The sequence below is a fragment of the Podarcis gaigeae genome (assembly GCF_964106915.1).
Source record: "Podarcis gaigeae genome assembly, chromosome: 12".
NCBI classification, from domain to species: Eukaryota; Metazoa; Chordata; class Lepidosauria; order Squamata; family Lacertidae; genus Podarcis; species Podarcis gaigeae.
Window position 1 is genome coordinate 45,389,958 of NC_139688.1, and position 14,958 is coordinate 45,404,915.

The window sequence follows — 14,958 nt, forward strand, 5'->3', positions numbered from 1 at the left end:
ATTTAGCCACTCTCTTATTAGAGCTTAATTATAAAATATTGTTAATCCAAAATTTATCCTTTCTTTCAATTACATTCAAATTTATATTCCTTATTACTAATTTATTGGAGCCATGTTAATATATATCTTACATCTTTCTTAACATTCATACAATTTGCAATGTTTTTGTAAATAGTCCTTAAATTTCTTCCAATTCTCCTCCACCAGTTCTTCTCCCAGGTCTCGGATTCTGCCAGTCATCTCAGCCAGTTCCATATAGTCCATCAGTTGCATCTGCCACTCTTCCAGTGTGGGCAAATCTTGAGTTTTCCAGCCTTTAGCGATGAGGATCCTTGCTGCTGTTGTAGCATACATAAAAAAGCTTCGATCCTTCTTTTGCACACACTGGCCGACAATGCCCAAAAGAAAGGCCTCTGGTTTCTTAGGGAAGGTATACTTAAATACCTGTTTCAGCTCATTATATATCATTTCCCAGAAAGCCTTCACTCTGGGGCAAGTCCACCAGAGGTGAAAGAATGTTCCTTCAGCTTCTTTACACTTCCAACATTTATTGTCAGACACGTGATATATCTTTGCAAGCTTGACTGGAGTCATGTACCACCTATATATCATTTTCATAATATTTTCTTTCAAGGCATTACATGCTGTAAATCTCAAACCTGTGGTCCATAAAGGCAGCTTTATATGCGCTTATGTGCAGAAGTGAAGAATGAATCTTGGATCTTCTTTAACAGGTCCTGAACCACTGAAATCCGTAAAGCAGAAACGTTTCCTCTGGCTGTCTGGCCATGATGCTGATTTATGGCTTGCTTTCTGGTCGAACCACCGTAATTTTGTGAAATGATAGAAGTATTGATTCTAGAAACAGTTTCACTTTTCTGAAACTACCAGGCAAGAGGAACTAAATGAAGCCCTCGGAGTGAACAATACAGCTTTCTGCTTTATCGGTTCCATGTGCTTTTGCCTAACCTTTGCTTAACAATCTGCAGCGCTCCCTTTTGGATCTCTTTTTCTCCTCCTCGCTGACTTGCGGTAAACAAACAGAACCTCTCAAGTGTACCTATGAACCTTGAAAAGCTATTCTACACATGTACATTATTCTGCATTAAAATCAGTGCAGGGAATCACTTGTCAAGGATGTCAGGATCACTCACTCCGCTTCTCTCCTCCAGGGTATTTCCTTGGGTCTTAATCCTGATCTTGAGAAATATTGATGCGGGGAAAAGTTTCTTCTCAAATCATGTTCACTGCATTTGCTATCACCATGTTTATATTCCTCTAACTACCCGCTCTTCCTTGCAAAGCTCAACCCAACTTATACTGGGCAAGACTATGATGGCTTTAGGAGGGTAGACAAAAAAGCTGAAGTTGTAGGGTGGGTTTTAATGGGTAGGGGAGGATATATTAATTGCAATTTATCCCTCCAGGCGCCCATGCATGTGGGTTAAACAGAGTTTTGAAATCCCATCCTTGGCAGCAAAATTAAAAGTGCAGTGGTACCTCGGGTTACATACGCTTCAGGTTACATACGCTTCAGGTTACACACTCCGCTAACCCAGAAATAGTGCTTCAGGTTAAGAACTTTGCTTCAGGATAAGAACAGAAATCAGGCTCTGGCGGCATGGTGGCAGCAGGAGGCCCCATTAGCTAAAGTGGTGCTTCAGGTTAAGAACAGACCTCCAGAACGAATTAAGTACTTAACCCGAGGTACCACTGTATAGGAATTAGGCTGCAAAACCTTGTTTTGAGCAAGTCTCACTGTGGAGTAGGTTGGCTCCCCCATCTTACCCCATTTAAGAAATAAACAAGCAACAACTTGTAAAGTATAATTCAAAACAGAATTTACTTATTATCATGCATTGGTTCACAGCAATGACAGCAGTAAAATCGATGCAAACTAAATAATTATATTTACAGTATAACCACTGTGGTTTGGCATAGTGGTCAGAGTGCCTGTCTAGGCCCTGAAGAGCAGAGTTCACATCCCCACTCAGTCACAAAGCTCACTGGGTGACTTTGGGCTAGTCACTGCCTCTCAAACTGACCTCCCTCCCAGGATTTTTGTGGGGTTTAAATGAGGAGGGAGAACAGCGTACCCCACTTTGAGCAACTTGGAGAAAAGGCGGAATGTAAACGCATCAGTTTAATGAATACACAAAATCACGAATACTCAATCTAGAATGAAGTTCATGCTATTTTACTTCTAGAGAAGCAATGTAGAAATGCCAGGGTTGAGAGGATTTTTATTTTTGAAAATTTTTTAAGCCGGGTGATATTCTGCCTCTCTGCTGATTGTTGTGACTGCCTTATAGCTGTGACAATTCAGCACACATTATCATATTCATCATGTGGGAAAAGCTGATCCATTTCACTTTGCCCAGATCAAGCAAATACTGACAGTGTTTACATCCATGGTTTCATTGTTGTCAACAGTTTAACCAAATTGAGATACGGCTACAATGAATAATTACCAGTTTCAATTTTGGGGTGAAAACAAGTATTTTCCAAGAAGTAGACTTAAAAAATAATAATACTTCAGCTAAACTTGAACAGGGATTTAGGAATTCTTAAATTCACTGGAATCAATTAGCTTACATATGCCTGTATATTGAATTTTGGCTTTAGATTGTACAAGTGTTCATTCCCCCCCCCCCCCCCGTTCAAAACCATTTCGCCTCCACTCCGTGCTTCTTTCCCCTTCTTATTTCTGATAATCCTAAATCAGGATCATGTAGTAAATGAGAGAACATCACAACACTGTCTGCTTGGATTGTCCTTCTCAGTCTCCCCCCGCTCCCCAAAATCCATCAAATATTTTTGTTTTGCTCTGTTTGCAATGCACCCTTTTCTTGTTTCGACCAGCGACCATTACGCAATCTCTCCCACTCCCATTGGTTCACAGCCGTTCCAGATCTCTTAAATTCTTCTTTTCTCAAAAACCCACTCAGAAATAAATTATCCTTGATTGCATCAGCAAGGATGACAGCGGCAGAGCTCTTCAAACCTGGTCTTCCCCACCGACGCGCTTAATCAACGAAGCACTTCCATCTTTGGCAAATGGGCTCCCGCCACTGACAGAGCAAATACCCACAGAGACCATTTCATGAAATGTGTTAATCACTGCAAAAACGAGACCGATGTCACGGAGGGGGCCAAAGAGAGATCTGGTCCTTAAGAGCTCATCATGTTAGGGAACAAAGGGGATCTGTAGAGTTGCCATTTGCGAAAAGGAAAGTCTCCTGAGCCATGCCTGGATGTGTCTTTCGAAGTCATTCCCTGCCTTATGTATTTCACATGGAAAGCCTATCCTTGGCTTTTTCAAGGAAGTCTCCGTCAACATTGTCATTATGTCAACCAACGGCTCCCACAGAATGCCATCCTTTTAAAATACTTCTCTTTGCTAAGAAGCAAAAATTGTGGACACAGAAATGTGATGAGCATGGCATTCCCACCCTGCATTCCACCTTCTCTTCCTCCATAACCTTGAGTTTGGCTGTCATTCAGGAAAAGAATCACATCATTATGGGAGTCTTCAAGATGCTGAGCTTTGCTGTACCTTTATGAGTCGCCACACTTCTTCCCGTTCTTTGATGAGTCAAAGAGCTGGTGTGTGCTGCTTCTTCAACACTAATAATAATAATAATAATAATAATAATAATAATAATAATATTTTTTAAATTTATATCCCGCCCTCCCCAGCCAAATCCGGGCTCAGAGCGGCTAACAACAGTAAAATAACCACAACATTCTAAAATCATTTCATTATAAAATTAATTCAAATTAAATTGATGGCAACCATTGGGCTAGAGTTCTGTGAAGATTGCCAAAGGAGGGAGTCAGGCTGTGCCCTGGCCAAAGGCCTGGTGGAACAGCTCTGTCTTGCAGGCCTTGCGGAAAGATGTCAAGTCCCGCAGGGCCCTAGTCTCTTGTGACAGAGCGTTCCACCAGATCGGAGCCACAGCCGAAAAAGCCCTGGCTCTGGTTGAGGCCAGCCTAACCTCCTAACCACATGTCAAACCTCGTACCTGACATGGTCGAAGAGGATGCATCCATAATATTTAGCATGTACCCCCATCCTTTGTGGCATGTGAGGCAGCACCCCCCCCCCGCAAATGGGTACATTACTGGTGGAACCCGAAATAAAATCTTGTAGTGTTGATTGCTCCTGCTATGCAGCCAACCAAGCCCTACCCTCTTCCAGTGTACTATAACTCACACAAGTGTCAGCTGTCATTCCATGCTCAGCCCTGGCCAGACCATTTTGCAGCTTTGCTCTGCCCCAAGGAATGCCTCCCCCAAATATTGCTTGGATTTCTGCAAACCTTGCGATTCCCCTGAGCCCATTGATACCTCTCTCATGTCCATGGATGGTGCCATCTTGTTCTTGGTCTTCAGTACTAAATAAGCAGCAGCCCTCAGTAAATCGAGATCACTGTTAATGCATATGGTACATTAGCCAGTTAATCACTACCAGGTTTGTTGCAGTCATGGCAGCACCAGTTTGCACACACAGTCGTTCCACCAGAAAGAGCTCTCCACCCAACACAACAGGATCCCTCCATATCCAGAGAGATACACTTACGTTACCATCTCCAACACCAAAATAAATGGAACTCCATATTATCCACTGACCGTATAGCATAGTCTCTGTTGTCTCTGTGATATTTAACTCTGCTGTTTGAGCTATATTTATTATTATCATTAATAATAATAATAAATTTTTATTTATGCCCCACCCTTCCCAGTTTAAAAACCGGGCTCAGGGCGGCTAACAGCAAATATAAAACATTAATTAAAATGCAACTTAAAAGCAGCATAAAATACAACATAAAATGCAACATCAATATCAATAAAATTCAAAAATCCAGGGGTCATTTTGGGGGGGGGGAAAGGGGGGAGGAACCCAGTCAGTAGACATCAAATGATCACCAAGGGCTAACTGGCCAAGTTGGTCCTACTAGGGCCAGCAAGGAGACCAGAGAAGAATTTAAATGTGGGGTCCCAGAAAGGGTTTCTTCATAGAAGAGGAAAGGGGAAAAGGGAATAGAGGCTCAGGCTAATTCAAATTGAAGGCCAAGCGGAATAGCTCTGTCTTATAGGCCCTGCGGAAGGAGATAAGTCCTGCAGGGCCCTAGTCCCGTGGGACAGAGCATTCCACCAGGTCGGAGCCGTCACTGAAAAGGCCCTGGCCCTGGTGGAGGATAGTCTGGCTTCCTTATTTAAGTCACGATTAGCTCCATAAGAATATAAGAAGAGTCTGCTGGGACAATTCAATGCAATGTCCCATTTAGTCCAGCATCCTGTTCTCACAGTGACCAACCAGATGTCTGTGGGAAACCCACAAGCAGGATTCGAGCACAAGAGCCCTCCCCCATCCTGCGGTTTCCGTCATCTGGTATTCAGAAGCATTGCTCCCCCCAATCGTTGATTCTCTTGCTATGGTATCCACATAGAATCATTAAATTGCAGAGTTGGACGGGAGCCCAAAAGTAATCTAGTCCAACCCAATGTACAGCATGATGTGTAACATATGCTGCATTTTGTCTTTGTTTTATGGATGCAATTCTGTTGCTGATTTTATGCTGTCCACCGCTGTGATATTTTGTCTTAATGTACAGATTTTTTTTGCAAGCGAGCAAATAAATAAGTTTAACCACATAGTATACATATTAGAAGGGATGCGGGTGGCGCCGTGGGTTAAACCACAAAGCCTAGGACTTGCCAATCAGAAGGTCGGCGGTTCAAATCCTCGCGACAGGGTGAGCAACCATTGTTTGGTCCCTGCTCCTGCCAACCTAGCAGTTCGAAAGCATGTTAAAGTGCAAGTAGATAAATAGGTACCACTCCAGCGGGAAGGTAAACGGCATTTCCGTGCGCTGCTCTGGTTTGCCAGAAGCGGCTTAGTCATGCTGGCCACATGACCTGGAAGCTGTACGCCGGCTCCCTCGGCCAGTAAAGCGAGATGAGCGCCGCAACTCCAGTGTCATGACTGGACCTAATGGTCAGGGGTCCCTTTACCTTTACTTATACTTATTAGACCACAGGAATCCGATGGCAGGGTTGCTCGTAGCACTTTTGGCTGCCTTGAGAATTTAAACCAGGGATGGGGAAACAGCGGTCCTCCAGAAACTCTTGGACTGCAAATCTCATCATTCCCAACCATTGGCCAATGCTGGCTGGGATAAAGGGAGCCAAAATGTCCAACGACATCTGGGTGGGTCACGTGTTCCCTGTTCCTGGCTGAAACCAAACTGCCAAGGAAGCATCCTAACCTGTTCGTTCTTCCAGTCGGGTTCCTCTTGTGTGCCCTCCATCAAACAAACACACGCCCATTTTCACACGGAGACCCACCCCGTCTGTCGTGCAAAGATGGAATCACTCATTCTTTGCAACTGTCGAGCAAGGAGAGTGCAATAAATCAAATTAATAGCCAGAAAAGGAATAGCTCAGGATAGGGAAGGGAAGGAAGTCATTGGCTCCAACCAGGTTTAGTGTCTTCCTGAGGAATTCTGTGAAGCAGCAGCTACGCACCCAAGGAATGTTTAAGTGCATCAACGTTGGGACACTTAACCTTGGTAATAGACCTCAGTCCTATCCTGCCCAGTTAATAATTGATGCAAAGATTCTGAAAGGCAATTCCCATGTGTAAATCCCATGTGAAACCTGATTTAATATCTGGACTGAAATGAGAGTATGCTGGGAGAGGAGGGGGGGTCACCCTTTGTGCTGCTCAGCAATGAGATCCGCAAAGCTCATATTGCAAACAAACAAACAAGACCTGTGGAACAACACTTTTGGTTGATCTAGCCTCATTGCAAGGCATTAGTTTGTCTTAATTATAATGTATTTTTTTAAAACACTTTCTCTGTACTTGGGGGAGGTGGGTTGGAAATAAAGTGTCACAGGAGAGGATGGCAAGTTTGGCGGGAATATTCAAGGACAATCAAAGAAATACTTAAATATTTCAGTATAGTATAGTAATATTTTTGGGGGGCGGATATACAACCAGAAAACAATTCCGTACCTCACTTCAAGAGCACCAGCTATTCTTCTGCAACTTTCCACAGCATATTGTTGTGAACAGAGATTTTCAACTCTGACAAATATGAAAGATCAGAAAAGAGAATGGAGAAAAGAGAAAGAGCAGATGAGAGTTTGTTTGTCTCAAATTAGACCTAGTATAAATGAGATTCACCAGCAAAAATAGTTGTGTTCTATGTTGCCAATCAAGCACTGCTAGGAGTTGTTTCTTTTTGTTTTCCAAGGTATTTAAATCCCTTAAAAAATTAGGTATGGCACGAACAAATTGTTACAGTGGTACCTCGGGTTAAGAACTTAATTCGTTCTGGAGGTCTGTTCTTAACTTGAGGTACCACTTTAGCTAATGGGGCCTACCACTGCCACCACACGATTTCTGTTCTCATTCTGAGGTAAAGTTCTTAACCCGAGGTACTATTTCTGGATTAGCAGAGTCTGTAACCTGAAGCGTCTGTAACCCGAGTTACCACCGTAATCTGAAAGTGTGGCCCAGAGAAAAAAGTGGGAAAACCAGTGTTGGACCCAGGGCCTGGGAGACCAGGATATGAATCTCCCCTCAGTCAGAAAACTCAAGGGATGACCTTGGGCCTGACAAACAAGCACTCTCACCCTGGCCTACCCCACAGGGTCGTTGTGAGGATGAAATGGTGAGATTGGTACCATGGGGTATATAAATGCAATGGATCCCTAAATAAGCTGAAATACAAGCTCTGTGAGGGTGGCATAAGGATGCTGGGCCTTGCAGCATCCTCTTCTGAGCAGAAGTGCTGACCACATTCCCCTGCCTCCTCCTCCTCCTGCTGCCGCATTTGCTCTCTGGCACTAATGCCCACGTACGCTGTCCATAAATATATTTATTCTGTGTTCCTGCCAGTCCCAGACTAATAGGCCTAATGCTTCCTGAGGAGCAGCCCAAAGCTGCATTAGCCGCAGATGTTTGATTGATTTAAAACAAAGAGCCTGACCGCTGAGCCGCTCTCTATGGCTTCTCTTCCTGTCACTTTGCCTGTAGGGTTATCTCTGAAATGCAATTAAGGTGCTTAAAAGTACATTTTCAGGAAGATGCGGAATTGATGATGGTATCTGTGCCAATGGTGACTCCGAAGGGGGAGCGCTGCAAAGTCATGCTTTACCCTTTGCAGCCATGCGCAAGACGCACCCCACTTAGCCGGGCCTTTTGAAACAGAGGGCAAGGATGCAAAATGGGGGGGGGGGGCCTCTTCATCACGAAGACTTCGCATTAGACATCCCGGGTGCCACTTAGAGATCACCATCTTCTGATCTTTTGTTCATTCATCTATTATTGAAAGTCAAATCGTTCTCTTATTAGACGTTTGCGCAGGAAGTTAATCGCGAGGGCATGCTGCCATTTTCCATCTCTGCCGCCCTCGCTCGCTCGCATCATCTCTTCATGTGCAAGGGGTCGCGTTCTTCTTTTAGCTCGGTGGTGGGGAACCTCTCCCAGAAAAAGGGCTGCATTCCCTTGGAGCCAGAGGAGAAAGCAGGTGGAAAACTATTTGTTTGTTTGTTTGTTTGTTTGTTTGTTTGTTTGTTTGTTTGTTTTACGGCCCTATACTAGTAGGTCTCAGACCAGTTCACAACACAAAGTTACGATATACAAAGCACAAAATACAGTGGTACCTCGGGTTGCATCATACGCTTCAGGTTACAGACTCCGCTAACCCAGAAATAGTACCTCGGGTTAAGAACTTTGCTTCAGGATGAGAACAGAAATCGTGCTCCGACGGTGCAGCAGCACCATTAGCTAAAGAGGTGCTTCAGGTTAAGAACAGTTTCAGGTTAAGAACGGATCTCCGGAACGAATTAAGTACTTAACCCGAGGTACCACTGTACATAATAAAAATAATCAAAACATAATCAAAATAATCAAAACAATTGGTTAGGCAGTCTAACCAAAAATTTCAAAAAGGGTGGGGAGTGTATAGAGATTACTTTAAAAAAAACAGTGCCCCCAAATCAAAACCTGGACTTGCTTTGAGTAATTTTTGCGAGACAAATTATGGCCTACAAGCAGTATATGGAAAAGGGTAGAAATGATGAAACGAGAAAGAAACAGTTTATCAGACATGAAACCAGAACCGCTTTGAAGAGGAAGGAAGTCTATTAGAATAGAATAAGAATCGAAAAGAGAAAATAGGGTAACATAAGTCCGTATGTAATAACTTTCAGATTTATGGCTGTATGTTTGTCATTTGTTTTGTGGTTTGTTTTTTGTTTGTTTCTTAAGTGTTGTGTGCGTGCGTGCTGCAATGAAAAGTTAATAAAAAGCATAATAATAATAATAATAATAATAATAATAATAATAATAATCAAAACAATGAATACTACTAATGTATACACACTAATAAACAGTACGCTCCCTGACCAAAACCCCTAAACCGTACTCCAGCCCACAAATACAAATATAACATGAGAACATATCTTTTCTGCTTATATATGAGAAAACAAAACCACGGCGTATATTCTCAAAAGCCCTACTTATATAGGTCATTGTGGAAATTATGGCTCTAGAGATTCGCAGCCGTTCTCCCTGCAACGTGCCTAATAAGGAACACGGGCCATTAAGGATTGGAACAAATTGCCTAAATGAGAAAGACAAAAAAGAAATTCTGCAGTTGATCGTTTGTTATTAATAAATCATTACGCTCCTCTACTCTCTCGCTCTTTCGGTGAGATTGATTTTAAAAAGCTTTGCAAACAAGGCTGGGTAGGGAGCTTCAGAGGACGGCATGCGGCAGCTCCTATCAAAGGGTGTGGCGCCCACCCGCCATTTTGGATCTTCTTTAGCTGAGCCTCCCTCCATGGCTGCGAAAACCCATTTGTTTTTATGCGTTTCTAATACTTCTCCCCGTTCTAAAGAGCCAAGAAGCTCTCAATGCGGCTTACAAACCATTCTTACGATGAAACCACACACTAGTCCGTACCCTTCAAGGTTTGCTCCTTTTTTCCAGAGACAGTCCCGGAATTACAAAAGCCACCCCAGCTTCTGATTTGATCCTGGAATGTCCCTAGTTCCCCTGCCACTGAGCTTGGGGAGGACATGGTCCTGAATGGGGTAACTGTGACCCTGAAGGACCAGGTGCACAGCCTGGGAGTCATTTTGGACTCACAGCTGTCCATGGAAGCATAGGTCAAATCTGTGTCCAGGGCAGCTGTGTACCAGCTCCATCTGGTACGCAGGCTGAGACCCTATCTGCCTGTGGACTGTCTCGCCAGAGTGGTGCATGCTCTGGTTATCTCTCGCTTGGACTACTGCAATGCACTCTATGTGGGGCTACCTTTGAAGGTGACCCAGAAACTACAACTAATCCAGAATGCGGCAGCTAGACTGGTGACTGGGAGCGGCCTCCAAGACCACATAACACCGGTCTTGAAAGACCTACATTGGCTCCCAGTACGTTTCTGAGCACAATTCAAAGTGTTGGTGCTGACCTTTAAAGCCCTAAACGGCCTTGGTCCAGTATACCTGAAGGAGCATCTCCATCCCCATCGTTCTACCCAGACACTGAGGTCCAGCATCGAGGGCCTTCTGGCGGTTCCCTCACTGCGAGAAGCCAAGTTACAGGGAACCAGGCAGAGGGCCTTCTCGGTAGTGGCACCCTCCCTGTGGAACACCCTACCACCAGATGTCAAAGAGAACAACAACTACCAGACTTTTTGAAGATATCTGAAGGCAGCCCTGTTTAGGGAAGCTTTTAGTGTTTGATGTATTGCAGTATTTTAATATTTTTTTGGAAGCTGCCCAGAGTGGCTGGGGAAGCCCAGCCAGATGGGCGGGGTATAAATAATAAATTATTATTATTATTATTATTATTATTATTATTATTATTATTATTGCAGTGGCAGCTGTGAGGGAGCATCCTATTGCCTCTATGTGGCCTACCTGTGGCTGCTGCTGCCTGCTTCCTCCCCTGGGTAGCTTATAGTGGCAACTGGAGAACAGGTGAGGTGTAGCTCTGAGGTACAGGCAGAGGGCAGGGCCGCACTGGGCGGGAAGAAAGGGGGAGCAGAGCGGAGCGCAATGAATCTTCGTTTTCATTTTTTATTTTAATGCTTTGTGCATCCGCAACTAATTTCCCCTCTTTCTAAAATTTATTTATCGGTTATTTACCAGTAAATAGAATTAAATCAAGATTGAGGGGTTGTCTCAGGATAGTGGAGGGTTGCAGCACTGTCCCGTTGGTATAGTGCATGGGTAGGCAAACTAAGGCCCAGGGGCCGGATCCGGCCCAATCGCCTTCTAAATCCGGCCCGCGGACGGTCCAGGAATCAGCGTGTTTTTACATGAGTAGAATGTGTCATTTTATTTAAAATGCATCTCTGGGTTATTTGTGGGGCATAGGAATTTGTTCATTTTCCCCTCCAAAATATAGTCCGGCTCCCCACAAGGTCTGAGGGACAGTGGACCAGCCCCCTGCTGAAAATGTTTGCTGACCACTGGTATAGTGGTAGAGTGTTGTTGGGTGGGTGGGGGACAAAAATGGGGGGGGGGTTGAGGAGGGTCAGTTGGGGGGCAGGCGAGTGAGAAATGTCCCTATTTTCATTTGAGGAATGTTGGAGTTTTTGCAGTCTATTCTGTGCCCTAGCATGCTTCGGGTCTTCCTTCCGGGCTTTCAGCCTGCCCCGATTCATTCCTTGTCTTTCCTGATCTCATTCCTTGTCTTAGACCTGATCTAACTTGCCTTTTTGATAGCCCTGCTGTCACGCCTCCCCTTGATCCTACCAAGACTTACAACTCCGGTCCTCATTCTGCAGAGACTATTCACGCCCACAGGACTTATTTAGTTGCAGATCCCATGAGATGCATGATGATCTGGGGAGATGGAATGTGACTTGGGAGAGTCTTGAGGGCCACACAGAAAGGCTTGGATGGCCACATTTGGCCCTGGGTCTGAGGTGCATCATTGTCTCTGCCTTATCTGATTCAAACAGCCTGCTGGATCAAACCAGTGGCCCATGTAGCCCAGATTGCCGGCCTCACGGTTGCCAAGCAGGAAGCCCTTCCCGCAGTTTCCAGCAGCTGGTTTTCAGAAGCATACTGTCTCCAAACCGTAGCACATACATCTACTAAATCTGCAATACAAGACCTCCTCCATTCATGGCTCTGCCACCAGATCCTTTGGTTCATCTGCATCTGCATACCCTCCAACCTTTCTCCGGTGACAATAAGGACGTCCCATTCCATAATAATAGTAATGTTATTATTTATACCCTGCCATCTGACTGGGTTGCCCCAGCCACTCTAGGCGGCTTCCAACATATATAAAAACATAACAAAACATTAAAAACTTTCCTTCAGATGTCTTTCAGTTGTATAGTTACTTATCTCCTTGGCTCGAGGGTTACATAACTCCACACCCTCCAAGGGTGATGAAAATAGGGACATCCTAAGCATCAAATAAGGATGCGGGTGGTGCTGTAAGTTAAACCACAGAGCCTAGGACTTGCCAATCAGAAGATCAGTGGTTCAAATCCCCGCAACGGGGTGAGCTCCCGTTGCTCAGTCCCTGCTCCTGCCAACCTAGCAGTTCGAAAGCACGTCAAAGTGCAAGTAGATAAATAGCTACCGCTCCAGCAGGAAGGTAAACGGTGTTTTCACCCGCTGCTTTGGTTCACCAGAAGCGGCTTAGTCATGCTAGCCACATGACCTGGAAGGTGTACGCCGGCTCCCTCAGCCAGTAAAGCGAGATGAGCGCCGCAACCCCAGAGTCGGCCACGACTGGACCTAATGGTCAGGGGTCCCTTTACCTTTAAGCATCAAATGTAAATCTGGAGCTGTCCCTGGAAAATAGGGACGCCTGGAGGGTCTCCAGCTACATCGGCTTTGCAGTTGCAGGGAACATGGCTGAAATAGCCTCTTTCTCCTAGAGATTATCATCAGCTGCCTGCCTACATATTTAAGATTTCGCTTTCAGTGCAAAAGCAGAAATAAATAAATGGTAGGAACCCGGATTGAATGCAAGGAGTCGGCAAGCAGTGGGGGCCGAGACTACTGAGCGATGCCAGCAAGAATGAATAAATGGCATCTTGTGCTAAGCAAAGACTGCTGACGTGGCTTGATCTTTTCACAAAAGCCCAAGGCAGACTCGACAGCAGTAATGGCAGCCTTTTTATCAAGTGTCCTTCTCATGGAGTCATCGGATGGTGATTATTTGCGATAATAGGAAATATGGGTAGTGGTTTTTTGTTGTTGTTGTTTTTCAGTAAGGCTGTCTGCAAACAAAGGGATCACTTCCTCCTCCTTGGCTCTGGTAGAAAAGAGAAAGAAAGCAAGTAGAATTATGACAGGCTGGGGAGGCTTAGTGAGAGATGGTCCCCCCACCTGCTGGCCCTGCCTGGGAATGGCAGCCTTGACCGAACAAAGCCACATAATGCATTGTTTTAGAATGAATCGAGCGCTAGGCGAAATTGCAGTAATGTGATCCTGAAATGAGTATGGCCGGCGTGCATGCGTGTTGTGGCTCCAGATCAATAAGCAGCACTTATTAGATTCTAAAAGGTCTTTAAAAATAACTTTCATGTTTAAAAGACAATAAATTACTGGAAGAAACACTCTCTCTCTCTCTCTCTCTCTCTCTCTCTCTCTATCTATATATGGGATATGCAGCTACCTCTGTGAGTCAACATTTTTATTCACCCAACCCCAACGGCAATATAAATATTTATGGGGGTGAGGGAAATAAAAGTCTAACAAGCTGAAGCAGCAGGGGCTATAAAGGGACCTACTGAATTGCCTTGCCTAGCCTTTTGTTTGTGCAGAGAAAGTGTGCGTTTTTAAAAGTCGTGGGACAGATTCAGAACTGAAAGGCCGCAATGTTGCAGGTGCCAACATGGCTAAGCCTCCTATTTACGCTTGGGCTTCAGAGTTATTGTGGAGTGCAGAGTGCTTTAAGCCCTGGACTGAAGAACAAATAGAAAACCAATTGGCTTTGTATGCTGCCTGTCAAAGGTTTTTTGTTTTTAATGCTACTATAGGGCAGGGCTGGCACCAGGGGTCAGCGTGGCTGGGAATCTGCCAAGGACCCACAAGCCAGCAGATGGCCCCCCTGACAATAGCCATTTGGACCATCTCCTCTTCTTCACCATGGCAACCTGCTTGCTTGTTCAGGCCTGGCATAGGCCTAGTCAGTGTTGGCAGTGAGGAAAAGCAGCGCTCAGCCTGGCAAGAAGGAGGCAGTAGCAAGGAGGAAATGTTAAAGGCAGCAGGGGGGCAGACTAGCTCAGGGATAGAGAGCCCTCGAAAGGTGTCTTCCTTGAAGGCTCTCCAAAGCCTGCTAGGCAGGGCTGGCCCACCAGTGAAGCGGGCTGAAGAAGCTGCCTCGGGTGGCAGAATCCTGTGAGGCGATGCCCTGTTGGTGCTAAGCCACCACTGGGTGTGTGTGGCAGTGGCTTCTTCTTTCCATGGTTCATTTTACATATCATAAACCCCTGCATATTGTACAAAAAACCATACCATTCAGAATTCCATTATTGCATCCATCAAAACTTGTTTACACTGTTGAATTTAGCTTAATGATGCCAGCGTTTTCAGCGGTACACAGTTATTTCCCATATATTCAATAAACGTTATCCAATCTTCTTTAAATGTATGTTCTTCTTGTTCTCTTATTCTATATGTTAAGTCTGCAAGCTGTGCCTATTCTGTCAACTTAAGTTGCCACTCTTCTTTGGTTAGGACCAGGGCCGTCTTACCCATAGGCGCTAGGGGTGCGGGGCACCCGGATGCCAGGCTCTCAGGGGCACCATGCCAAGAGTCCAGGGCCCGAGAGTTGAGTCAGGGGAAGAGCCCGCCTGTCGGTTGGAGTGCCGTGGCAGGCTCTTCTGCTGCGGGCGGCTCTGTGCCGCGAGTTCGGGGGCGACTGAGCCAGTGAGACGCTGAGGCAGTGGTCCGGCTCTGCC

At 45.1% G+C, this 14,958-nt stretch overlaps 1 protein-coding gene and 1 long non-coding RNA gene across 2 annotated transcripts in view; one reads left to right on the forward strand and one right to left on the reverse strand.

Moving 5' to 3' along the window:
• Window positions 1-14,958, forward strand: part of LOC310828442 (uncharacterized protein) — a 104,231-nt gene that overhangs the window by 86,060 nt on the left and 3,213 nt on the right. The window contains exon 3 of the mRNA XM_083706142.1: window positions 8,369-8,543. Within this exon, the coding sequence (XP_083562268.1) occupies window positions 8,369-8,543 (175 nt within the window). The remainder of the gene's footprint in view (window positions 1-8,368; window positions 8,544-14,958) is intronic.
• On the reverse strand, window positions 11,420-14,929 carry LOC310828529. The gene is made up of 2 exons (XR_014557005.1): window positions 14,752-14,929; window positions 11,420-13,307 (listed from the first exon to the last, which is right to left on the reverse strand). It is a non-coding gene; the product is annotated as an uncharacterized lncRNA (long non-coding RNA).